The following is a 25,783-nucleotide window of genomic DNA, read 5'->3' as shown; positions in this document are numbered from 1 at the left end:
TTACTCTTTTTATCGTGACCTGTCTGTTACAGTAAATACTGAGTCACCAAACCTGACAAATCGATATCAAACAAAGTAGGCAAGAATTAACTATTTAAGTCTTACATTTCTGTTCGAAAGAGAAGTTAACTCTACTAGTTTACTCATGTAATCTTCGAAGGCCGAAAGAGTAAGTTTTAATTTAATTTACCTGTGAGTACGTATCGCATGTTCAACACCATAGTACGCCTTATCCGTTTGTTTTAAAAGCCAGTCGCTAGATCCCTCATTGGCAACAAAACGGGATCAGACATAGAAACATTGACTTTGCCAACGACAGAGCAGGGTTGACGAAAACAGAGAAAAGAAGTTTCGTAAGTATATTTATCCCAATTTCATTAAAGATCCTCCTCGCAATTTAGCTTGATATGGCCAATGTATCATATTCAATTGAAAAAAATCCTCAAAGAATTCGTCTTCTATTGACAATTCGAAGGCAGGGATTTACACTTTTGCATCAACACTGTTTGGCTTCTGATTCAGGATAAAAAGTAATATCGAACATTCTCTTTTTCCAATGAAAAATGTTTGAAACATTCATACAGTGACCAAATATACACATTGTAACGTTTTATAACTTATTTGGAGGAAGAAATCGACGTCTTTTGTATAAAAGCGATAATTCAGCTCTTTCAGACAATAAAAGCTTTTTTGGCTGGTGCATCTTTTGTTAAGCTTTATTCCTAAGCGTGAAGGACGCGTGTTATCAAAAATGGTTAAAGCGAACACCTCAGGGCTAAGTTTCATTTCCATTTTTCATTTAGGGCTAACACCATTTTCATTTTTCGTTTAGAGTCACGCTGCGAGTACAATGTTCAATATTAACCAAATTTCCCGTTTTTGAGGTAACCTCCAGTAGCTGGAAATGTTCCATTGGAAAAAAAAAAAAATTGAAGTTTTAAAGCTTGAAACTCGAGTTATTATACGGTGTCTGATGATTATGAGATTGCCGTACTGGGAATCGCCGTTTATGAAATCGTTTTTTACGTGGCGTTTCCTCGCGTCTGAAAGCTGCTATTGATTGCTTTGGCTTGTTTTTGCCGTAAGATGACAATTTGACGGCAGATTTATTTTCTTACAGAATTAAAACATTCTCAAATTTGACAACTTTTTGACGTATTAAGGGAACAAACGCATAAAAATTTACGTCAATTTGCTAACTCTTACGTTGTTCAGATTTATTCTTGGTTCCACGGACAGGTGAAGTTGAATAGAATTTGAGATGAATTTTACAGACTTTCCACAGATATTTTCCTCGCTCATGGCTATTAACTATGCTCTACAAAGTTGGTAAGCGAACGCGTAATTATTTCGGGCGTTTTTATTCTTATTTTATTTTAACTTTCTACATTTTGGGGCGTTTTTAATAAAACAATTATTCTACTCGTGCTTGTTAGATATGAGATGATTACAGTCAACTCGGTGCTACACACCTCGTTCGCTTTCTGCCATCTTATATCCAACGCGCGCTCGTGGAATAATTGTTAACTAGTTTACCTAAACGGTACACAAGACTGCCGAAGGGAATGAGGATGTAAGGAGTGTCAATGCAGAGCAGGGTTGTTCCCATACAGAACTCCTGATCGTCGGTAACAGTAACAAACTGATTTATTTAACTTCTCGGATTACAGCACTCAGCAGCACTAAACTTCATTACATTTTTCATTGCTCTCAGTCTTACGGACAAAACTCACGCTCTTATACAAGCACACCCGGAATTTCCAGAACCTTCTCTAAAGAATTAAGTAGCATTGTTGCAAGGTTTCTAAATTCGAATATTACTTGAGAAATAGAACATTCCAGAAGGTTTAGGTCACGGATGATCACGATTAACAACAAGCCGTAATTTTTGCGAAGGAATGGAATGAAGTATGTTCTTCCCCCGCGTGATTTCCGTGTGACTACAGTTGTGCAGATAAAAGATATAAACGGTGCTGCTTAAATCTGTGATTTTTTAAATGATATTAACTTCAACAAATCGCAAATAACATTTGATGAGAGGGAACTCTGCTTCAAACTATAAAATGGATGCCTGGTTAAAAATCAAAATTTTGCTGTTGTGGCAATAACGAAGCGCGCGAAGTCTAAAAATAGAATGCAAATTATTGGAACCCTGCGAGAGTCAGACAACATACGCGTTTTCTGAGAGAAATAGGAGGAAAATGAACGCCAAATTTTCGTTTTAAAATTTTTTTTAGGAGCACTTGCTTACGCGCTGGAAAAAAGCTTCAAATCTTCCACCATTCCGTTTTGTTTGTCTGAGTTTGTCTGAGTTATTACGTCACTCGCGCGCTTCTCTGTTGACACAGTTAAATATCATCAATAGTACAATATAACGTTAAACCTTTTTCACGAGCGATTACAACTGGCTTACTTCTACACTGCTGGCTTTGAGAGCTTTAACATTTACGGTAAGCTAACGATAAAATTTTGAACTGACTTGGTTCTCTATCACGGCGGGCGCCTTTGACCTACACTAACTTCTTCGTTTCTGTAATTTTCCAAATGACTTCTGTTAGTATTAGACGAGACTCCACAAGAGTGATTTGTTGGATATCCTGGACTGATGTTCCTGTTGTTCCCGATAGCTTTCATCCTTATTTTCATCGAAGAGAGCACATGGAAAACAGCGCATCTTAATACAGAAAAGACTAAGTTCACAAAGAAAAGTTTATAAAGGAATACAGGAATGATAAAAGAAACGTCAAAAATAGCAATATACACAGCAGAAAACTGTCACTCATCTTCGTACACTGCGCACAAGATCAGACTGCGCATTTTTAATTCTGCCATTCACGCATAACCACAATTTTTCCCCCTTTGATCTTAACGCTACCATAATTCCTTGCGTTTCGCAAAAACTTGTTCAAGGTCCCCACAGTGTGACCTTTTTCCGATTAGAGAGCTGTCTCGTTCGTTCGCTCCAGGCTCACTCACTGCTGCAGCAATTATTTGTGCGATTACATCTACATCTACATTTATTTAGTTGATAAAGTCCCGCTTACAACTTGCTTCTGCTTATTTACAGTTGTTTATTTACTATCTTAATTTCACGCATAACTTTTTCTTCTTTCAGAAGATATTTTGATTCAAGAAATGGCAACTTTCACGTTATCTCTTGTGTACGCACTGTTTCTCTCCGCCATGATAGTTTTCAACATAGTAGGAAATTCCCTGGTTTGCTTTTTAATATTGAAGAAGAAAGCGATGAAAACCTCCATCAACTGGCTTCTTTTCCACCTGGCCATCGCTGATTTACTGGTCGCGGTCTTTTTCATTCCACCATGCATTCTGAGCCATTTCATCGAGGAGCCAAGTGGAATTACTGGTGACCTGCTGTGCAAGTTCATTTTGAATGGCGTTCTGGGTTGGGTGGCGGCTGCAGCTTCGAGTTATCTACTCGTGGTGATTGCATTCGAACGCTACCATGCGACTGTATATCCATTTGAAAAGCTTAGAGGTGGTCGTTCCTCGTGGTTCGTTACTCTCGTATGGATTATAGCAATCTTACTGTTATTACCCAGTCTTGTAGTCACAGGCTACGATGAAGAAAGCCGACAGTGCGTACAAAACTTCCCAGATTACTCTACGGCTCGAGCGTACAAACTTACTTGGTCAACTTGCAATTCAGTGCTGCCGATATGCATTATGGGATATCTGTACATCAAGATTATTTTGTGTCTCCGTAATCACGTTCTCGTTCCAGGCTGTTCTCTGAATTCCGTGTCACAGTCCAGGAATAAGGTTACTAAGATGCTCATTTCTGTCTCTGCCATCTTCATCACGTGCTGGACCCCTCCCGCAATGCTTTGCGTGTTGAGTCCCGTGATTCCCGGCGGTTACGGCACGGTGTATTACGTGTCCACAGCAAGCGCGCTGTTGAATTCCTGTCTCAATCCGCTGGTCTACACGCTTCACAGTCAACAGTTCAGGAAGGGTCTTACTTCACTAGAGTGTTTCTCCAAACCAAGTAGACGGCATTAGCAAAACCGAGAAAAAAGAAACGGGTTCTAAACTTATTAATAAATAGTTAACAAGTTTTCCATCAGGATTCCAATGGATTTCCATGGAGATAACTTTCAATACTTTTCTAGAGAACGTTCTAGGATCAAAATTGCTTATTCGTATGATTTACAGAACATTCTGTGACGTTTTAGGTTAACTAATTTGGCTCAACCAGAGACTCAAATTCAAAAGGTCACCATTTTGTGTTGTTACTGAAAACAGGCTGTTACGTTATATTATACCATCAAGGATGGGTAAAGTTGCGTTAAATATCAGTGGCCCATCCGAGGATTTCGCTTATCTCCAGTATACGTAAGATGAAGCGACTAGGAGTATTTTTGCTCCAAGGGAAATTGCAAAAGGTTCGACTAAGTTATCGGGAGTTAAGAACAAATGACCAGAAAAAGGAAAAACAAAACGGTGCTTACTCTAGTTCTGAGAAAGTCGAGTGAGAATGGAATAATACATGTCTAGATTATTGTATAAACCAGAACGTATAGTCCTAATGGGAACAAAAGAAAGCGAAACAAAACCCCAGGAGAAGTATAGGTACTGCGAACTTTGCAGGCTTTAAAGAGAAAAACGTCGGACTACTGCTTCAGAGTTCATACGATTTTTACTTTTTCGAGAAATAGTTTCAATGCTTTGGACTACAGTACTGTTTGCTTTGAGCTGTCACGTATTGAAAAACAAGGTTTGAGTTATCGAGGGTAAAATTATAGAGAAAATGACCGAAAGGAATCAAAATTTTCTTCGACTTGGCGGGAGGTTCGAGTTATCAAGAGTTTGAGTTATCGAGGGTAAGATTACAGTAAATGTATGACAGAAATCACAAGGAAATCGATTTTGGTTCGAGTAAGCAAGGGTTCGAGTTGTCGGGATCCGACTGTATAGTCAGGCTGAAATAAGGCTGTTAGCTGAATAGATTTGTAAATATAATGTAAAGAGTTAAGCAACCCTCTGGGTGGTCATGTGATCAGCCGCAACCAGGGTCTCTCTCCTTGTCGACAAGGGAGGCAATGGAGAGAGAGCCTGGGTCGAGGTTGTCGGGTCTGCCTTGTGAACTACTTGCTGCTCTTTAAAAACAAAATATGACATGATAAATAATTATAAAAGAACTGCGTAAAGATGACTCAATAAACAGTTTATGTTTGATGCTAATAGGTTAGTTATTTTCAAGATCTTTTAATTGTGGAAGGCGACTTACTACTGAGAAGTTTATACTAGATTAGCGAAAGGGACATATTGAAGTCGAAAATCAACTAGCAAATACATAAAATTAGGTGAAGGTGCCTGTTCTGTCCTTATTTCTGCTTGTTACAATCCTTATGAGGTGACTAATAAGGTGGCAACATATAACGGTCTGGCAACCTATGCGACTAATGTGTAAGAAGGTCTCACTGAGTAGCTGTCGCAAAACTAAAACCAACGGAATTAACTGAAAAAATTAAATTACCCGATGAGAACTTGGAAAAAAACAGGTTATCCCAGCCAAAAGAAATGTTAAATAAATCACTAGAACCACTCTGCAAAACACTTTGGAGATGGGCGTCCATTCGATGTGCGATACGACTCGATACGTGACTCACCCCAAGAACCTTCAACTGTGGGCGCCTCACACTCAATTTCTTCTAAATTGCTTGTTTTGAGCGTAAAATAAAGAGACCATTCTGTAGTGTAGCCTTAAGACTGACACCTGAGAAATGGACAAATCACTATCCAGTTGATTGCGTGGTTTGTTCTGTTAACACTTATCCACTGAATAGTGATTTATCCGGTGGATAGGGTCATTCACCTTTCGATCAACAGAGTCCACAATGACCTTATCTTTTCGTTATCTTTTCTTCTCCTCTCTTCTTTTCACTGGAGGTGTATAAAAGAGTAGGGATTTCATGAGTTGAATGAACTCGTGAAAAAGCCTACCATTTTATATCCCTCCTGCATAAAAAGGGTTAATTCCCCCTTCGAGCCTCCCAGTAAAGTCCACTCAAGAAACATCCCTCGCACGTGCAGATCAAAATTTGCATCAGTGGCTTTCTGCAAATAGTAACAAATAATACCCAAATATTTGTGCACACTCAGAATAAGTGATGGACGTAATAAACTAAACCTTAAAAACAAGGCTGATGAAACAAAGAGCTAGAAACATGTCGTAGTTGTCTTATTATTTCGGCTAGAAGAAAACTAGCCATTCCTAACATGTTTCCTGACCAGTCCAAAGCTGTATTTCTATGATCAACAGCGTTTAACCTGAAAAACAATAACAGTGAAGTTCAAAACAACAGCAAAATACAACAGTTTTTTTTTTATTATCTACTCCGCCGTAGACTACGAGTAATCCCTCTTTCAGTTCGCTTAGTCCGTCGTGAGTGACGCGAAAGGAAAGTGAGAGAAAAAAGTGGCCGCGCGAAATCCGTTTTTTCTCGCGGGTTTCTTTCGCGTCACGCACGACGGACTAAGCGAAAGAGGGACTACTCGTAGTCTAACTTAACCGTTAAACGGAAATCAACACCCGATGTTTCGGTTGTTTACCATTAACAAACGATCTTAACAATGACCAAAGACGAAGACATGAATTTCCACCTTTTCTGTCAGAGGAACCACGGTTCCCACAGACAATTTCCAACGGACTGAGGGAAAAAGCCATTTTTAATTTATATCGCAAATGGAATTTCTATAATTTTTTTGTAAATGGTGAAAGATCAAATTTTGTTTTCCAGAGGGAAATACGGAGAGCAAAGGTCAACAAAATTTTCAGTTCCCCATTGCTCCTGAGTTAACTGTCTTGGAAATCGAAACGTTTACTTCCTAAGAGGATTGCTTTGCCATCTTCATGGATCATTCAGCTGTTAAAAATCGGAAATCTTCCTCTGATTTCTGTTTTCCGAAGCGAGGATATAGGGAAAATGAAATTATTTCCGTTGTCCGTCGGCTATTTCCTGTTGTTGTTTGCCAAGGCCCGCCAAAGGGACTAAGTCGAATTTGCCGCTGACCAGTCGCGGAATACGTGAAATGTGAACTGCAAACTAAAAGTTGGCAGAGTTGGCAGTGAGTCATGTGGGCGATTACCGCCGTGTAAAACGAAAAAATCCTTGCACTATAATCCATCAGTAACTGCAGAAACCCAAGGCCTTGTTTTATCAGTCCGGTAAGTTGAATAGAGCTTCACTGCGCGTTACTATTGGACAGGAATTGTTACCCTTTTATCAGTGTTTGAGAGTGGAAAATATAGGAGCAACCGACATTTAGCCTATGATTATACTGTAGACAGCGGAATTATTAATTTGACCTTTCATGACCACAGGTTCTGCTGCGTCAAAATTGTTAATCAATTTCAGTGCTTGCAGTTTTCTGTGATCCTGGGCGCGTGTAAAGATTGCCTCTCAGTGGAAACCAGAGAGACCCGGCACGTCGTGGGCCGTCGCGCGAGTGAATGCGCTACGCGATTTTTTTACAGGCGACGTATTAAATTTGCATTTTTTGGCTGCGGATTCTTTCAGGTATGGAAGGCAACGGGGACTTAATGAAAATGCTAATGCATGCTGACCATCCAGACGAAAATATTCAAGGACCCATGGAGGACACCGCGATGGTACAAACGGGGGTATGAGTAGAACATTTATTGTTGATTTTTGGATGACCAGTCTTGTCTCGCATGCTGGCAACGCGCGCATGTGCGTCGACCGGAACAATACGATCTTTGATGGGTTTAAAGCAGATGTATCCATCACAGATCTTTGTTTGTGCGCGGAAGCTAGAGAAATGTTATTTCCTTGAATAATACAGGCTGTGTTTCGTGTTTTTGAAGGCGGTGGGTCGTCGTTTATAACAACATGGCGTCTGTATTTTCGCGTAGATCCGTATTCGTGATACGATGTCGAAATGAATAACGATTCGTACACTGTTGAAGGAAACTCAACAGGTTGTAACTAACTCGCGAGTGTTATTTACAGAAAAATGTTAGTTCTTACCCAGCGATCGGGCGAGCTGTGCTAACGAACCTCAAATCTCTCACTTTCACTTTGTAACCCTTGCTTCCTGTACAAATTATTTCAGATTATAATCTCCCTACCGATTGCCAATCGTTTGTTTCGATTTAGTAGTGAGAATTTGGTGTCACATCAAGAGCGTGTCCTTTAGTTGGTTATTTTGTGTTTTTCTCATTGCCTGCTTGCTGAATAGTGTATGTGTTTAAGTTGTAAACATAAATTAGATGTTGATAGCTCTTGGGAAGAGTGACTTTTTCATTTGTGCACAGCACAGGTTTGTTTGCAATCAAACAGTCAAGCTCTACTATATAATTAGCTATTGAAGTCATTAATGAGATGAGGGGAGTGCTGCCAAGGGTTTGAGCAGGGATCTGATTAATGTAACATGTAACCTGCTCCACTCGGTAATATCTAAAATTTTATCATAACATACACTGTATTTCTATTATTTTTACTTGACTAGACACTTCCTCTAAATTGATTACATTGATAACAACACCCAAATTGGCCAACTGCAAGTGGATGAGAAACATTCAGCCTGTTATTGACTATTTTAGACATCCACAGCTGAACAGAAAACATTCATACACTTAACACTGCTGACAAACCCATAACAGCACACTGTACATGTTTGGAAGGTCATTAAACATTTGTAACCTCAACAAATACTTCCGCAAATGTGTAAACACAGTAATTGGAGCAGAATTCAAATGCAGTGGAACCTCTGTTAAGTGCTATCACTTTCTATGAGCAATCACCTTTCATGAGCCACCATTTTGCCAAAATACATATTTTCTCCCTGTTAAATCTTTGTATAAGTATATTTCACTTCTCTTAGTGTGTCCGTGTGTGCTTTTTTATGTCTTCCTTTGCTTTTGCACATTAATTTTATTTTTGCTTAACTATTTTGTATCCTTAACTATGATTACTTTGTGTGTCGATGACAGAATTTTTATCTTTTTTCAAGTCTTAGGTTTCTGGTAGGTAAATCCTTTACATCAGTCTTATTGACTTTCCTGGGCTTCCTTGCCTTATACATTGATATTTTAAAAATATTTTTATAGATGGCAAAAAATAAAAACAAAAAATAGAGTCACACTTGACTTTTAACCAGAATCCTTGGGGGATAATGGGCTGGCAAATACAGTCAGAACCTTAAGTAAACAAAAACCTATTTTATGTGGCCTTGATCACTTTTGGGGCAAACAGTTTGAAATTTGTATTGTTTGCAATCTGCGGTAAGCAGGATATTGAGGTGCTTGGCCTAGCGGTTAGGGCACTGGATTTGTAATTCCGAGGTGCGGGTTTCAAATCCTCCTCCCTGCTACCATATGGATTTTTGTTTGGTGGTCCTGAATTCAACCCCTCTACAGTGGTGTATATCTTGAAAATAGATCGTTTTCACTTTCATGCAATAAAAAAAAAAATAAATTGAAAACCATCCAGTGGATAAAGTCAAGAAGCTGTGATGTTACAGGAAATAAATAAAGAAGACATTTTCCCAAGTTTTAGGTCTGTGCTTTTTCCCATCCTTCAGATATTCGTCGAAATGCTTGGCAGAAATTTACAGAGCCCAGCATGGAAATGCCATGTTGGTGTACCTCCATGGTACACCAATATGGCAGCTGGAAAATAGTGTAAACACCTGGTACTTACTTAAGATCTCTAGGCAAATGATTACCTGTACTGAACAAACAAGCATTTAGTACATAAACTCTTTTCCCAATGCTCAAACTTCTAGAAAGGTTAAAAATCATGAGATAAGTATATATTTTTCGACAAATGCGATTGTACAGTAGCTTTCTGTCATGCACCGCCATAACACTGAAATTCAAAATACGCTGGTTTCCAAATAAAGCACGCTATTGAACTCTAAAACTGTAAACAGATATAAATTTACCGCCTCTTATGCCCAATGAGGAGAAAACCTTTGGTGGCTCTTTAATTTTGGATTTTAGAAAATGATGACATCATGTGAAAATGATTTATAGCCACCTGGTCAGCCTCTAACCAGTTACATGTAGTTTTCAGTTCTATTTATAATATTTAGTTCTTGATTTATAGTCTTCCCAATTAGTACATCAATGTTAAATAAGAGTGGTAAATAAAGTGATTTATTTATTTAAGCAATGTGGCACATGATAGGGTCACCATACAGGGCAAATTGGGAAACAAGATGTGATTCAACTCTCATTGTAATAATGAGTGGTTACACAGTGGACATGTGACTCCTATGTTAGGACATTTATTTGTGGTATCCCATTGCTGAGCCTTTCAGTAACATGCTAATAGACCTTATCGTGGTTTTCGATACCATCTTGATGGGTAGGATAGGTCAGAAATTATGGCTAGAAGGTGCTCAGTTAATTGTTCTAATTTTCCATACATTTGTCTGTAAGTTTTTTTCCATGAAGTGTGTCTAGATGTCTGTCTACCCAGCCAAATTTTACACGCAGACAAATGCATGGAAAATTAGAAAAATTGACTGAGCGTCTTCTAGCCAAGCTTCATCCTCCAAACTTGGTGAATACAATCTTTTACCTAGTATTTTAGAGTTGCAATTCACAAATTGTGAAAAATTCGATTTTGGAAAGAGTTATTTGCCATCGGATTCCCATACAAACACTGTAATTTCTGATTGCTTTCCCCACCCGTCAAGATGGCATCAAAAACCGTGATAACGTCTATTCATCTCAAACAATGGTCAGAGAACTGCTTTTTTAATGAGGTCTGGTCATGAATAATTTGGTTGAAATAGGGTCTAATGACTCTATGTACAGTGCGGAGGTTTTATTTTAACATTTTCTACCAGAGGGCAACTGGTTTTCACAGGTGGATAAGGAAAACATTCCTCTAGATGGTCAAACCATGTAGGCAAAATCATCCTCACAGCCAGTCCATTTGGCCAGAGCCTGGCCATTAATGAAACTCCCAACAGTGTATGAATTTAGATTTAGCAAAGTTATGGATTAACCTTTTGAAAAAAATTACTAGCAATTCAGATCCCAGTGGTGTGACATACTGGTAGCCAAGGTTTTAGAATTTAGATGATCACTTATAGGTAGGATGATTGACTGGGAAACTTCTTGTTTTCCACTGCCATTTTGGTCTCTAGTCAGTTGACATGTTTAAGTACTTCATTCAGTCTGAAAGGTGACCACAGGACAAAGTGAACCATAAGCCATGCGCAAAAACACTGCCCTTAAGGAAAATTATGATTTATAGAGGGAATAGATAATAAAATGAAAGATGACACCATTTAAATGGAAGTTGATAAAGATTTGAAAAGGAGATAAATAAACATTTTTCAGGATTTCTTGGGAATTTCTTGAAAATTCCCATTAATAGTAGAAGTATCGTTTGTTCCCTCAAGTTAATTCTAATATATATATATTTTTTGTTCCCTTGAAAATATGAGAGACAGATGCTCTCCTCCTGACCAAGAACTGTTGAAAATTACAGTAACTGGAAATACTTTTTCTCTTCTTCTCTGGGCTGAATATACTTATATCAACATGCTTTTAAACTGCACACATGACAATTTTTTTTTCCTTATTGTACAAACCATGCTTTGGTTTATCAACAGATACAACTTTAGCTAGATTCCTGATGAACATTTCAGTTCACATGTAGTTGCAACATTTGTTCATAATACCTACAACGTGTATTCAATGGAGAGTACTGACATACTAATAAGTAGTCTTCATAACCACCTGTGGGCTTGTTTTTGTTTAAAACCAATTGGTTTGGTAGCCTATTTATATAGAAACATATTGATCAGAAATATTCTATACTACATGTAACGTGTATTTTAAACTTTGTTGAGCCTTATATTCATCTGAAAAATTGTCCATGTACATAAGAATATATGTACACACCCTTTTTGATAGGTTTACAGATAATACAGTATGTGCAGACACTTTGTGTTTTGTAGTAGGGCATGAATGCATTTTGCATGTTTTGGTAGAAGCTACACAAGAGAACAGTACTTTTTCCATGAATTTGTTTTTAACAGAAGAGTAAACAATCAGAATTTGGTGGTCTTAGTAGATATAATATGTCAGAGATTCTCCTGCTTAAGTGGAAAATGAACAGTAATGAAATTTGGGTACATACCTAGTAAAGAGTGCTTAAATAGTGATTGTCAAAATGGATGTCTGAATGATCAATGGTTTGAATCCAAACAGGATACAATCGCCTGAAACTCACATGGGCAAGTGGTTGAGTTATTTCCCATTAGATTTGAGACACTTAAGTGCAAATCTGATGTTTTCGAGGTTGAATCGTTGTTAAACTCATCACAAATAGATGAGCTTGAAAAATGGTGCCTAAAAGGTTAGCAGGGTGCCAAATGCAATATGCAGTAGGGTGGTATCCATGACAACCCTGGAAGTGCAATTCGCTAAATAAGAGCCATTCGCTAACTGGCACTGTCACACTAAAAGATATCAGTGGAAACAACTTACTTGACCGAATACTTTCCTAGAAACCATCATACCAAGAGGGAGGGAGGAGATGGACCAAGAATCGGCACAGATTTGCTAGCATTAGCTGTGAAGTGATGTGCAACGATCAGCTCTCTGAACTGCACATGTATACATGTTTATTCAATGTCATGAAATGTAAGGGCTCTGCAAATCCCCTGAGGGCCACCCCACAGGTCATGCACCGCCGAGGGGCAGACTGCTGACTACATTGGCTTGAGTAAGATAAGATGAGATTAAGCCTGAATAATATTTAGCCAAATGAACCTTATTTTTTACGTTTTTTGGGGGTTGTGAAGGCAGGCAGAATTGGCAATCTCCTGGATGTAGGTTGGCATCTCTGTACATGTCAGTGAAATGACAGTATGAAACACAAAACAACAGAACTTACAGGAAGGCTTATTACATGTATATGAATTTTGTATTCATTATTAGGTTTTGGTACATAACTTGGAAATTTTTGAAACTTTATTGGATTGAAATTAAGTAATTGTTAATTACAGCACTTCAAAATATAGAAAAAAATGAAGAAGAAACGAATCATCATTTTCACTAAGAAGACAGACACTTGAACACTGTAAGTAGTAGTGTCAGTTACAAAATACTATTTGATTTGAACTATTCAGTATTCAGTATGTTTAAGAGGAATCAGGGTTGTTGCTAAGCATGGGCAACTGGCAAAATTTGTCAGCTGAGAAATAGGTGGGTGCTGGATGGGTTTTGGCTTTCAGTTACCTGGTAAAGGGTAACTGTTTTAGCACTTGTTTAGCTTGTTCTCTTTCCATGTCCTTCGTCCACCATCTTGTACACGCAAAGTCTGGTAGCCTTGAATTCAAGACATTGAATGGAACGAAATTTTGTTACCAGGCCCCAGTTGTTCAAAGGGTGGATAATGCTATCCACTTGATAACTGTTGTTATATAACAAACTACGTTATCCACTGGGTAGTAATTTATTCATTGGATAGCATTATTGCATATTAGAAAACAGCCCTACAAAAATATGTGCGCTGATTGGTTAAAAATTGTGTTTCTATAACTCGATGGAAACACAGAACTAGCAATAGCTGTTGACGTAATGATGGGGCGTGCAAAGAGAAATTACATTTTGATGATCAAAGTAAACAAGTTGTTTTCCTTTTTTTCGTTGTGGTGTTTTCTAAAAGAATTAGGAAACATGTTCTCCGTGTTTCTATCAAGTTGTAGAAACACTCGTGAAAGTTTGGGAGAACTCGAAAAAGCTGTGGAAACACTCGCCTGTGGCTCATGTTCCCACAGCATTTCTCATTCTCCCAAACTTCCACTTGTGTTTCTATAACTCAATAGAAACACGGTACATGTTTTCTGTTTCCTAAAGGGTGCACAGTGCAATACAACGTAATCGCCTGATGATGATTTCTGCTCAGACACTTACAGTCCTTTTCCTATCTCCCTTTGACCAAACACAAACACTGTTCAACTATTGAATAGATACTCCAAAGTTCAAATCATTCACCACAAATGATGATCTGCTCATACTCATTATGTCATATCATGTTTTGGTTGTGGGCTTTACACACTTCATAATATTCTGTTGGTGCACATTTTCATCCAACTTTGTTACCGGTGACAGGCAGACCTGTAGACACCCTTTGGGCTGGTTATGCAATCCTTCCTCCCTCTCCAGTGATCAGTTCCACGTGTGTCTTTGTAACTTCTCTTTACCTTTTTTCGAACAACTTTAAGCAGGCAGATAATGAGAATCAAGGGCCTGATTTTATCGAGAATAATGTGTTGGCCACAAAGTAAATTCTGCCAAGAAGGATTAAAGGAAGTGCAAGAAACGCATTGGGAGAATTTGCATGCTGGGTTTAGGACGTCAAGTCTTCAAAGAAAAATGTTTGCTGACTATTGCTGCTTCTTGTTAACAATTTGCTCACTAACTTTAACTACAAACATTTTTATTGTTGTGAACTGTCTACAGAGTTAATATAAGATAAATGTAAAAAGAGAAATATTTGTTACATATGGCTATGGAAAAAATAAAAAAAAATTGGGTGCTGGTTTACCAGAGTAGCCATTGGCCTTTGAGCTGGTTACCACCATGTTAAGGTAAATGCGGTAGAACAAAAGTACATTACAGAAGAATACATTATTGAAAATACAATACTGAAATACAAGTGACTATCATTAAGCATTTGTCTAAAATTGTGTCTGTTTTTGATCATAGGCATACCCACAGACAGGCATGCCATTTGGTGCAGGCCACTATGCAAGCATGCAGCAACAGTTACCCACAATGAGTCCCCAGCGACAACAACAACAACAGCGGAGTTCTGGTTATCCTACCATTACTCCAGGCCAGATGAGAAGTCCAAACAATGGAATGATGCAGCCCGACATGGATTTAGTGCTGCACCAGCAGCAGTATCAGCAGCAGCCCCAACAGTACGGCAATGGTAACTACCAAGGCTACAATGGTGGCTACCAGGGACCTAGACCCGTGTCCTCCCAAACGCATTCCCAAACCATGAGTCCATACCAGACAGGTTTTCCATCAGAGACTGTGTACCCTCCAGGAGCCAGTGGTAGCCAGACTATGGGAGAGTTTGGTCCTCAGGCAGGTCCTAATCAATCCTTGGGAATGGCTGGTCCAGCTTCGTTAAGTCTGGCCGCCATGAGTAACAGGCAGCAGTACTATTCTGATGGCTATGGAATGAATCAGCCTGTGTCTCCAGTGCACAAGCAGATGCCACAGGGAGGGGGATTTCTACAGCCATCTGGATTGCCCTACTCTCAACAGGTCCCAACGTATCACTCCGGTTCATACCCTAAAAGGCCGCCGTCCTCACCAGTGCAAACTCAGATGCAGGGGTTTAGTTCTGGCGGATCATCTTATGCACCCAGATCAAATGCAGGAATGCAAATGCCTAACATGCCATATCAGTCCTCCACCAACCCATACCAGCCTCCGCATTCTCCAAGTAGAAGGTCCTCCTCCACATCTCCAGTGCCACAACAAGACCCAGGACTGTACAGCAGACCTCATGAACCCTTTCCACAGCCGAGGTCTCCATTTGGTCCAAGTCAGGCACATTTCCAGCAACAACAGCTACAGCAGCAAAGTTCCTGCATGTTTGTTCAGCCCAGCACGACTTTGCCACAGTCACACTATCAGTCACAGCAACTGATGGGTGGCACCAAGACTGGAGGCCTAACCCAGCGCCGAGCATCGTACCCCGGACAACAGAACACACTAAAGATGCCTTCCCCTCCTCTCAAGAGATCTCCTCCATCTAAGGCACCTTCACCAAACCCCAAAAGCCCAGATGCCACAAGGGCAGGCCAGCTTGGATTCGAAGAGAGAGGTTCCACCAAAAAACCTGTGGCAAAGAAAGAGAAGGCTTCTTCTCCGCGAAGCAGTGATCCCAGTGAGGGAATTTTGGAAACAACAGGAACCGTGTCAAATGCTGTACAGTGTTCGTTTAAACAGAAACCAACTGCTTCAAAGAAAGTGGGTGAAGGCCAGAAAGGTGTACCTCGCCAGAGAAGAAGCGCCTCCGATGCTGACCGCCCATCTGTGTCACCTCCGACCATTAAAAAGGACTGCACAGATGGAAATAAAAGTAAGACAGAAGAAAAAACGAGAGACAAAAGAGATGCCTTCAAAAACGTCGAAGGGCTGGATAAGGCCGAAACGGCGGAAAGGAAATCTAACGAGCAAAATGGGTCAAATAGAATCACGAAGACAGAGGCTTTAAGGCGGCAAGGTGGTCAGGAAGAGATAAGTTTGCAGAGTTCATCGGTCAGTAAGGAGGATGAATCTTGTGGCAATGTTGGGGAGGATCAAAGCCTAAGTGAAGTGAACAGGACAAAGCCAGATAAAGGAGTAGGAGAAGACACAACCTCAAAGGCTTCACTGCTGATTGCAAATATCAGTGAAGAGCGTAAAGAAAGTGAAACTGTCACGGCGGAAACTGGCGAATCAGACAGTAATGTTAAAGATGAAATCCGAGAGTCTGACAAAAGTAACGCTTCTCCGACTAAGAAAGTGGAATCCAACGTAAAAGACGAGGTTTTGGCTAGCGAAGCCACTGAAAAAGTTAAAGAAACGTTATGTGAAGGCAGCGACATTTCTAGTGGTAAAAATGTTTATTGTAAAGAAGGCGAATCGAGCAGTAAAGTGGAACACCAAAGAGTTAATAAGGAAAGTGAAGCTGCCAATCCAGAAAAGAATGTCAAAGCTGATGATAAAAGTCAAAGAACTGGTGCAGAGACAACTAGAACCTCTAGTGTAACTGATAAAGCTGAGGACAAAACAAATAAAGCTGATAGTAAAACTGGCGAAACTATTGACACCTTTGGCGAATTAGATAGCAAATCTGCGCAAAACGTCTCGGAACTAGGAACCACCAGTCAACTAAGCGATGAAGCCGTTGATTCGTCAATCAATGCCGGTAGAGAGACTGGAAAATTAGACAAAACGGGAGAGGAAACGAATCGTGATACCCCTGCTGCGGATGTTGATAACACGAATACTGTCGGTGAAGATAAGGAAGGGGACCTTGACGATAAGACAAATAAAATTACAACCAAAGATACTGAGGAACCTGAAAAGCTTAAAGAATTGGTCAGCAAAGAGAAGGTATTAGCAGAGAAAGATGAAGCAAGCAACAAAGCAGATGCTTGCGAAGGAAGCGGTGAGGCTAAGGAGGAACTACCCTCTAAGAGTAGTGATGCTGAACAAGCTGTGAAAGTCCAGAAGAAGGAAGGCAAACCGGCTGTGCCTTCTTTGAGATGTGAGGAACGCTTGTCGTCAGATGATGATGACCGCCTGCTACATAAGACTCCAGAGAAATCAGAAAGCGGCAGCGCTCCTGTGGTCGAGAATAGAACGCTGGGAATTCAGACAGTACAGCAGCCCACAGCCACAGCTCGCACCACCCAACAACAGGCGGCTCCCATCAAGGCTACCATCATCGCCAAGGGCAAGTCTTCTCAGAACAATCAGCAGGTCATGGTGGCCAAGACCACGTCTGGACAGATGTACCTCATCCAAGGCAACATTTTGGTGCCGGTGCAGACGGTCAGCTCCAAAGATGACGCATCCAAGCAGAATCCCCAGTTGATTATTGTGAACCCGGTGAAAACAGGTTCGGGTCAGCAAGGGGCGAACAAACAACTAGCAGCTGCAACTAAGGGAGATGATGGAAACGAGGCATCTAAAGAAAGGAAAGACGAACGAGTTCAGACTGGAAATTCCCAAGGCAGTCGAGACGACAAGGCATCAAAATCAATAGTTTCAGTCAAGGAAAAGGCCGACACTGAAAGCCCTTCTGGTAATAAGAAGAGCCACGAAACTGTTCAAAAGCCGGAACGTCCGCCCAATAGCAAAATGACTGTTAAGATTGAGAAATTACCGACTTCGAAAGTTTCTAAAATGTCACCGACACAGGCTGAAAAAAGCGACATCACAGCTGCAAAAGAGAAACAAAATAACAACTCCGAATCTCCTCGAGGAAAACACGATCCAGACTCGAAAACTCCCAATAAACACGAAGAAAAGTCTTCTCCATCAGAACAGACAAATCAAGGGTCAACACCAAAGTTGCCACGCGGCCGGCCCGTAGGAAGCAAAGACAAACAAAAGCGAAAATCATACGTTCATAAAGTGAAGCGAAAGCAAGATGAAATGGAAATTGAAGAATTGAACGCGCAGGAACTCGCGGCGAAACGTAAATTTTCAAAAACTGCCGTCGCTGTTCAAGAAATGTCCTCGTCTGGCGCATCTTCGGCTGCGTCCAAACGACCTCTGGAAGTTCCAACGGTGAGTGCGAGTAAATCTCCGAAGAAACGTAAAGTGTCCACGTCGAGTTCACCGGTGAAACACATCTCAACCAGACCTCGTGGCGGCATCGATGGCGACTCTTGGGTGTGTTCCCTCTGCGGTAAGGGAAGCGGTTATAACTTGTTAGGCGATCTCTACGGACCTTACAAAACAAAATTCTCTAAAGAGAAAACCGACAGTACTTCGAAGGAAGGCAAACAGTCGCAGAAATTGTCCTCACCTGGTCGGAAGTCGAGCTCGAGCTCAGACGTGCAATTGGATGGTGAAACCTGCGACGTAGACTTGTGGATTCATCGAGATTGCGGAGTTTGGTCGCCGGGTGTCTTCATGCTTGGAAGAACCATCCATGGTTTGGAGCAAGCTGTGGAAAGTGCGGCACAACACGTAAGTCAACTCAATTTTCTGCCTTATGCAAGATCTTCGGTATCTTATTGTCTCATTGCTTTACAGATGCGTTCCCTAACGTTAAACTTGTAGTATAGTGACGTTTCGGATTCGTTTATGTTGCTGAATTTATCCTAGACTGTTTGCGGTCGGCTTTTTCTCTCAGAGTCCAAAGAGCGTTTATCTTTGAGAAGCGTAGTCTTCTTCGCAGCCGTTATTAGGGTCGTGTTGCTTGACGACCCTAATAACGCCTGTGAAGGAGACGGCATGTGCGAGACCGCAGCCCTGTCTCTTCCCAATCCCTTTCTCGTCTCCGTACTGCTACCCCTACCCCCCCCCCCCCCTCGCCTCGCCCCGTACTGTTTCAGCATAGATGGTATGCCCACCTATTTTTCCTCTCGCGCTTTCTTTTGCCTCGTCCTCGACAGACTAAAAGATGGCTAATTGTATCCTCTAATATGCCGGATTCAAATTTCTCCTAACTCGTTTCAAGAGCGGAACGTTTTTAATTCAGAATGATTTTTGCTTTAACACTGCAAAGAGCATCTGTAATTGAATAGTTTGGAACTTTGTTTTGCTCTAATGTAAATGTTGCCAAATTAGAACCTCACAATATGTTATTGAGGAGCTCTGACAAGCCAATGTGGGTTGGGGGAAAGGTGGAGGTGGGGTGTGGGTGTGGGGTGATTTGGGATGTGAGTTGCCATTTTCTTGGTTGACATTCAATACTGTCACGTGAAGATTGTATTGAAGATTGTATTGCGAGTAAACAGAATCAGTGGCTAGAACTGAGGGCTACTAGTCACCTTATGGTCTGAGGAAGATCCACTGAATGATAAGGTGCACTGAACCCGCGGAAGGTTCCATTCAGCCAACCCTTGAATCAATGCTATGGTATGATGATGCCAACGTGGAAGGGCCTGGCAATGGTGTTCACGTTTGTATTAATCCTGTTTTCTCTTGAACAGAAATGCACCAAGTGTTCTGAACTCGGGGCTACCCTGGCCTGCTTCAAACGAGGTTGTAATAAAATGTTCCACTACGCTTGCGCCAGAGATTCAGGTACCCTACAGTTTAGTTGATGATTTTCCTTCTTCTCATTACCGGACTGCTGCTCGACAATGCAATGTTATTTTGAAGTGGCTGTTGATAGGAATCGATACAGTAAAAACCTGCCTGTAAGAACCCGGTGGTTTAAGAACCTGAAAGCAGAAATTTTAAATCCCAAAAATTTAAGAATCTGTTCAGCCAAGCAGGATCAATCAGATTCTTATTTGTGGGTTAAAGTTAAATTACAGTGGAACCTCGATTTAACGAACCTCTATTTAACGAAGTCCTCGATATAACGAACGATGTGCTATGTCCCGGCCAAAGTTACAGTAAAATGTATGGAATAGAACCTCGATATAATGAACCTCGATATAACGAATTCTTCGATATAACGAATTCTTCGATATAACGAACATAATCCGGAAGCCCAAACGTAAAATCTACCTCGATATAACGAATTACAGTGTTTCCTTGTTTACATAGACAATTTTCTGTATAACCTCTATGTTGCAACATTTTTAAATCGCTACTCTGGAAGTGTCGCTCTTTTGTAAACAAAAGCTGCGTGTCTGCTCAAAAGTGAGAATAATTGATACTGAAAGCCACCATGCTTAATGAATTGCATCTCAAAACGCGGCACTTCTGGGTGACGAAAATTGCATTGAATTGCGTGTTTACAAATCAATTATTAACTATGACCTCGATACAACGAACATTTTGTTCGTTTCCCCTCAAATTCGTTATATCGAGGTTTTCGATATAACGAACCCTCGATTTAACGAACAAATTTGACCGGTTCCTAGCGACTTCGTTAAATCGAGGTTCCACTGTACGAACTATTGTTGTAGAGTCAACACTGTATGTGCACTCTGTAATCAATTGTGTTAGCCTTATCTTAATACATTTGTGAATATATACTGTATATTTAAGGACCAAACCCAAGTATGTTTATTTTTCTGGTAATCAACAACTGTTTTTCCTTCAAAGCAATTAAGAATCTGCTTAGCCTAAATTGCCAATAACAACCCCAAAATACAAGGATCTTTTTTGCCAGACTTCTAAAAATCTAGGTTTTACACGTTGGTGTTTATTATACTAATAATATACATGAAAAAATTACTCGATTCTGATTGGCTGAGAGCAGTGCAGTTTAAGTGTAACACCAGTGCAAATTACACATCATAATCTGGATTATGATTGGCTGAAAGACAATAGGAAATTTTCTAAGCCAATAATATCACGTAAAATGATGACCAAAATTTTGTGCAGGAACTTTGAAAAAGTTTTCTCCAATGAGAAAACATGGCTTCAAGAAAGATCTTCCGGCAGTTCCTCCATGCGAATTTTTCATGTTTGCATTATTAATAAAAAAAAAAATCACTCGTGCAAATTAATTCCAAATTAAACTCGAAACCGTATGATTACCTATACTTTTAATTATTACTTGTTAGCTCCAGGAAATGCTAAGTAGCACACGAATTAGGCTCTATTTCCGTCGCTCTTTAAGTCCGGCCTCTTTGTTGAGAGTGGAAAAAACATACTGCGCAGCTTTCCGCGCATCTGCGATTGAGGGGCACATCAATCTTGAGCTTACAAGAATTTCATGTCATTAATTTTATAGCATTGATTGTTTTTCTTGGAACTTGATAAAAAAAGCATTGATTCCGTCATGTTGGTGGTCTGTCTAAACTGAGTTTTTCCTTATTTCCAGGTTGTTCATTCATCGAGGACAATTTTACGATATTCTGCTCAACGCATAAGGTATGCATGAAATGTTGCCAAGTTCAATTTACTTTCAAAGAAAAGACAGTACAACTAAATCTTCTTTGTTTTTTTCCTTCAGTAACGACGCCAAGTCCAGATCTTGCAGTGCTCTTCTATTGCGCTCTTCTGCTGTCATCTCCTGCAATTTGTCTTAAACTATTGAGCTCTAAATTTGAAGTCTGCCATCGAGCTGTACTTCTTGTTGTAAAGGAAGCGAGCTGCTTTCTCAGCTGTAATCCCTATTCCCCGTTGTGTTTAGCGCAGTGAGGCTTAAGTTGTTGTTAGGTCTGCAATGTTTAGTTTCGTTTCCGTTTCGCGAAATTTAGACTTTTCATTTGTTGGGCTTTTTTCTTTATTTCAGTGGTCGATTTTCTCACAAAGCCTCGTTATAATCCCTTGAGTGAGCAGCATCCGGTATCTGAATATTTAACCCTTTGATAGAGTTGAAAAACGTAGCAATATGTTGTCTTTACACCCGCTTTTAGTGTCACGTGCATAGGCGACATCTTTCGACCATCTCTGGACATGCCATCTTTCGACATGCTATGTAAACGACTGAAAGACCGTTTAACTGTGAAACTGGCACTTTTTTCGGTTATTAGCGGTACAAATGACAAATAAATGATAATTACCAACCTCAAATGAAGGAAGAAGATTGTCGACGTTGCATGTCTCCCGATTTACGGGATAATTCAAACGATTTTAGTGTGGTCGATTTTAGTGTAGATTGGTTCTCAGTGGCGACTTCTGATAGAATTGGGCCGCTACCGCTCAGTTCGAAAGATATAAACATTCAAAACAGTCGATTTATCCCTCACAGAATGTTTTCTTGATACTCCTAGCCTTAGTTTGATGTCAAGTAAATCCATCTTTCATGACTAAAAGTCGAGTTCGACCGTAAAGAAGTCAGTTGTGCTTACATTTTTGACGTGAGCCAGGTTACATAGCATGTCGAAAGATGGCATGTCGAAAGATAGTCGCTATGCATGTAACGCTGAAAGCGGGTGTAAAGAACAATCACAGACCTAAAGAGTTAGAACCACCTTATGGAGCATAGTACAACTTAACGTACTGGGTCGGGTTTTTCGAAGGCCGGATATGTCACTATCCAGTGGATAAGTGTTAAGGTCATTCACTGAAATAGAACCTGCACTGAGATTCTCGTCAAACTTTGCGTATTGATTTTTATATCATAGGAACTTAAATTTTGAGATAAAAATGAGGGGTCCCCATGTTCGATAATAGCACCATGATTATAGCCACGATTGCGTGCTAAATTCACGTTTCCGACGATTGTTTCTTGTTCTACACTGAGAATTGATCCATATTTATTTTACATGGAGAAATCTATTACTCAATTCAAAGCAACAGAAAAAAATGATAGGTCACCATACTCGTTTTCGAGAAAATGACGATTTACCTTTATGGCGAGGTCAAGCCGTAAAGAAATAGCCGCCACTTTTTAATGCACGCGCGCCAATCACGCGTGAAATTATGCGCAGTAGGGATGCGCAATGCATCACTGGGGAATGACCTTAACAAAACAAACCACGCTATGCACAGGCACTGGATAGTGGTTTATCCGATGGATAGCGTTATCCAGCTTTCGAAAAAACCGCGCCTGATAAATAGGCTTCATTTGAGACGTCTCGCCACTGGGTCTAAAGTCATAACCATGTTGCTCAATTCACGTTTTGACTCTGGGACAATAAAAGGTCAGTTGAGCCCGCGGTTTTAGTGACAGAGGTTGGAAGGCAACGTCATGTATCTGGGTCAGGTCATGTTGCTATCCGATTGGAGCTCTTCGAGTAATGTGAGAATATTGTCAAAAGGCGATGCTTCCTTAAAAGTAATTGCTGCGTTATGCACTGGAATTTGGTGGTACGCTTCGTTTTTCCACCTATGGTCACATGTAACGAGGTCTCAAAATACGAGAATGTGACCGACGTGGAGTGCAAAACAGTGCGCATGCACTTCGGACGTGGGAAAAATTTGATTGTACGTAATAAATATGGTTTTGAGAAGTTATGTTTGACGAAATTTCGGGATAGCGATGGAATGCTGGTTCAGTGCGTTTGGTTTTACATGTAAAGTTAAACAAATTCTAATATAAAACTGTACCCAAAGCGCTACTTTTAAAAATGACGAAGAATGATCCCGTTTTCAACAAATCAACTCGAATTGATTATTTTTCTTTTTGACGGCTGGGTTGATTGAGTCTTCCCATTAAGGTAATTTCCTATCTTTAATTATGTAACCAAGACGATAAAACTGTTTACACTGGCAAGTTGAGTTTACTTTGAAGAAAGAGGTTTTATAAAATAAACATTTGATTACACTGCTTGCTCTCTGCGCTAGCAATGGGCTAGGTCAGGCACTTCTCTAAACCATGCATACAAAGCTCTCTTAACCCTTTGAATACCAACTACGCATATAGGCGTAATTAATGGTCGTGCTCTTTGTACCACTTGTGACGTCATCAATTTAAATGTCATCAGATATTCTTGATAAGCTGATAGTAGTGCTAGGCTAGCCCTTTCCGCACAATGGTCAGGTTTAGATATCGACCACATTCCGACGTCGCAAATCGAAAAACAAGGTTATCAGTTTTGGTGCAAAAACGGTGGTAAAATGGTCCACAACGCCTATGATTGATCAAGGTCCATTTCTAGGCTTCGCCCGTAATTAACATCCAACTTTTCACTGCAGCCAGAAAGAGCATACAATGCAAAAGGTAGCCAGTGTAAAAGGGCAGAGAAAAACAGAAAGGAAAGGGCCAACAAACGAAATTGAGAACGGTTAATGGCAAAAAAACAAAACAAAAAACAAAAAAAAATAACCATGCGCATGCCCGTAATTGAAGTTTTGCTCAATTTTGTACCTAATCCTCGAAAAAGCTCTCCTTTTAGCAAAAAAAAAAAGCTTTTTTAGCACAACTTAGGTTTATTTAGCGTCATGGCAGCTAAAAAACCTGACTAAACGGTTGAAAACGGTATTTTTTGGCAAAAGTTTGGTATTCAAAGGGTTAAATCAGAGCTTTCCCAAAGTGCAATACATCTTTGTGTTTGAACCAAGAACACTGACATTTGGTAAAAGTACTAACTAAGTACCAAGGTCGGTTTTTCAAACAAATCGATTTTTGATATACCCCGTCCCTTGCTCGTTTGGAACATGGGCAATGGACACTTAATAGTAATAGTTACACAAACGGTGTATCTGAACTCTTCGATCAGCGCGGAACCCGTTTAAGGGAGGGGAGGGTCAACCTTAACTACCACAATGTCACCAAGGAAGGGTTTTTGGTATCGTCAAGAATGAAGGGTGAGAGGTTTGAAGCCCATAAGGCCTTGCTCCTGTGGTAATCCCTCTAAAGCTATTTTTAGAGATGGTACCCAGTTCTTTGGCCAATAACGTTACCACGCGCGTTGCGTGGATGTTTTTGTGCGGGATGAAAATGCGTGCAAAGCGGCTTGGGCCGTCCACGTGATCGTAAGTCAACCTCCCTGGCGGCAATGACATGTCCCATTTTAGTGTTTTCTAACTCGCTCAGTGGATGGGGAAGAAAAGTACAGCATTTAACCTGAGAAATCAAACATGTCACTTATTGCCTCGTATTCTGAGTACCAAACTGGTGATTTTCTACAAGAGACATCCAATTCAACCTAGCGTGTCGTTGGTTTGAAATGTCTGTCACGCATGCAATAACCAATCAGATTGAGGTACGCTGAACGGTTTTCTGTAATCCTGAAAACGGAGGGTATTTTTTTCACGTGGGATGGATCAAAATCCAGTAATCTTCTAGTGCGTAACCGGCATCGAGGGCGGATCGAATCGAGGTCGAGTAAATGAAAAGACATTTTATGGCTCCGTCACTTTCAAACCTGTTCACCCCCCTTCTCCGCGCATTTGTCGGCCGTTAGACAACTTTCCCTAAACTTTACAATAGGTTAGCCTGCGGAGGGGCATTATCAAAGGCAATGTTATGGTACTCTTCGTTTGAATCCTGCACTTTTAAATCGGACGCAACCCCACTAGCGTGCATCGCAGACGTTCCACATACCGCTGGTAGGGTTAGATTTTCCTCTGCAACGCAGGCTAAACCCCACTGGCCACACCCCCAGATGTGCTTCCTCGTGCGAACCAAGAATGGCGGGAAGAGGCCTTGTTAGCTTTGTGGGGCAATACGTCCAATAGACGGATTCCGCCAATGCATTTACGTCCTTGCTGCCATCCAATTCAGAC

At 40.5% G+C, this 25,783-nt stretch overlaps 2 protein-coding genes across 3 annotated transcripts; both read left to right on the top strand.

The window, feature by feature from the left end:
• Positions 1-108: 108 nt before the first annotated feature.
• On the top strand, positions 109-5,332 carry LOC110048538 (neuropeptide FF receptor 2-like). 2 transcript variants are annotated; one of them, XM_089290174.1, is made up of 2 exons: positions 109-353; positions 3,116-5,332. In XM_089290174.1, the coding sequence occupies exon 2, from the start codon at positions 3,136-3,138 to the stop codon at positions 4,021-4,023; it is 888 nt and encodes a 295-aa protein (XP_089146300.1). In that variant the 5' UTR covers positions 109-353; positions 3,116-3,135; the 3' UTR covers positions 4,024-5,332. The 2 variants fall into 2 exon arrangements, with proteins under 2 accessions (XP_089146300.1, XP_020609960.1); XM_020754301.2 differs by having other exon boundaries at positions 109-1,329.
• A 1,712-nt stretch (positions 5,333-7,044) lies between these two features.
• LOC110048550 (uncharacterized) lies at positions 7,045-24,344 on the top strand. Its single transcript, XM_020754315.2, has 6 exons — positions 7,045-7,192; positions 7,545-7,648; positions 14,726-18,727; positions 19,696-19,789; positions 21,489-21,538; positions 21,621-24,344. The coding sequence occupies exons 2-6, from the start codon at positions 7,547-7,549 to the stop codon at positions 21,621-21,623; spliced, it is 4,251 nt and encodes a 1,416-aa protein (XP_020609974.2). The 5' UTR covers positions 7,045-7,192; positions 7,545-7,546; the 3' UTR covers positions 21,624-24,344.
• The last annotated feature ends 1,439 nt before the right edge of the window (positions 24,345-25,783 follow it).

Source organism: Orbicella faveolata, unplaced genomic scaffold (assembly GCF_042242905.1).
Source record: "Orbicella faveolata isolate gen_17 unplaced genomic scaffold, um_ofav_v1 contig_2, whole genome shotgun sequence".
Classification (NCBI taxonomy): domain Eukaryota; kingdom Metazoa; phylum Cnidaria; class Anthozoa; order Scleractinia; family Merulinidae; genus Orbicella; species Orbicella faveolata.
Note: the sequence above shows the minus strand (reverse complement) of the source record. Positions and strands in the feature narration are given on the sequence as shown.

Coding starts and splice junctions, on each gene's coding strand:
- LOC110048550 (XM_020754315.2), top strand. CDS start 7,547: ATGGAAGGCAACGGGGACTTAATGAAAATGCTAATGCATGCTGACCAT. Junction 18,728..19,695: donor TGGAAAGTGCGGCACAACAC/GTAAGTCAACTC, acceptor TCTCTTGAACAG/AAATGCACCAAGTGTTCTGA. Junction 19,790..21,488: donor CGCTTGCGCCAGAGATTCAG/GTACCCTACAGT, acceptor CCTTATTTCCAG/GTTGTTCATTCATCGAGGAC.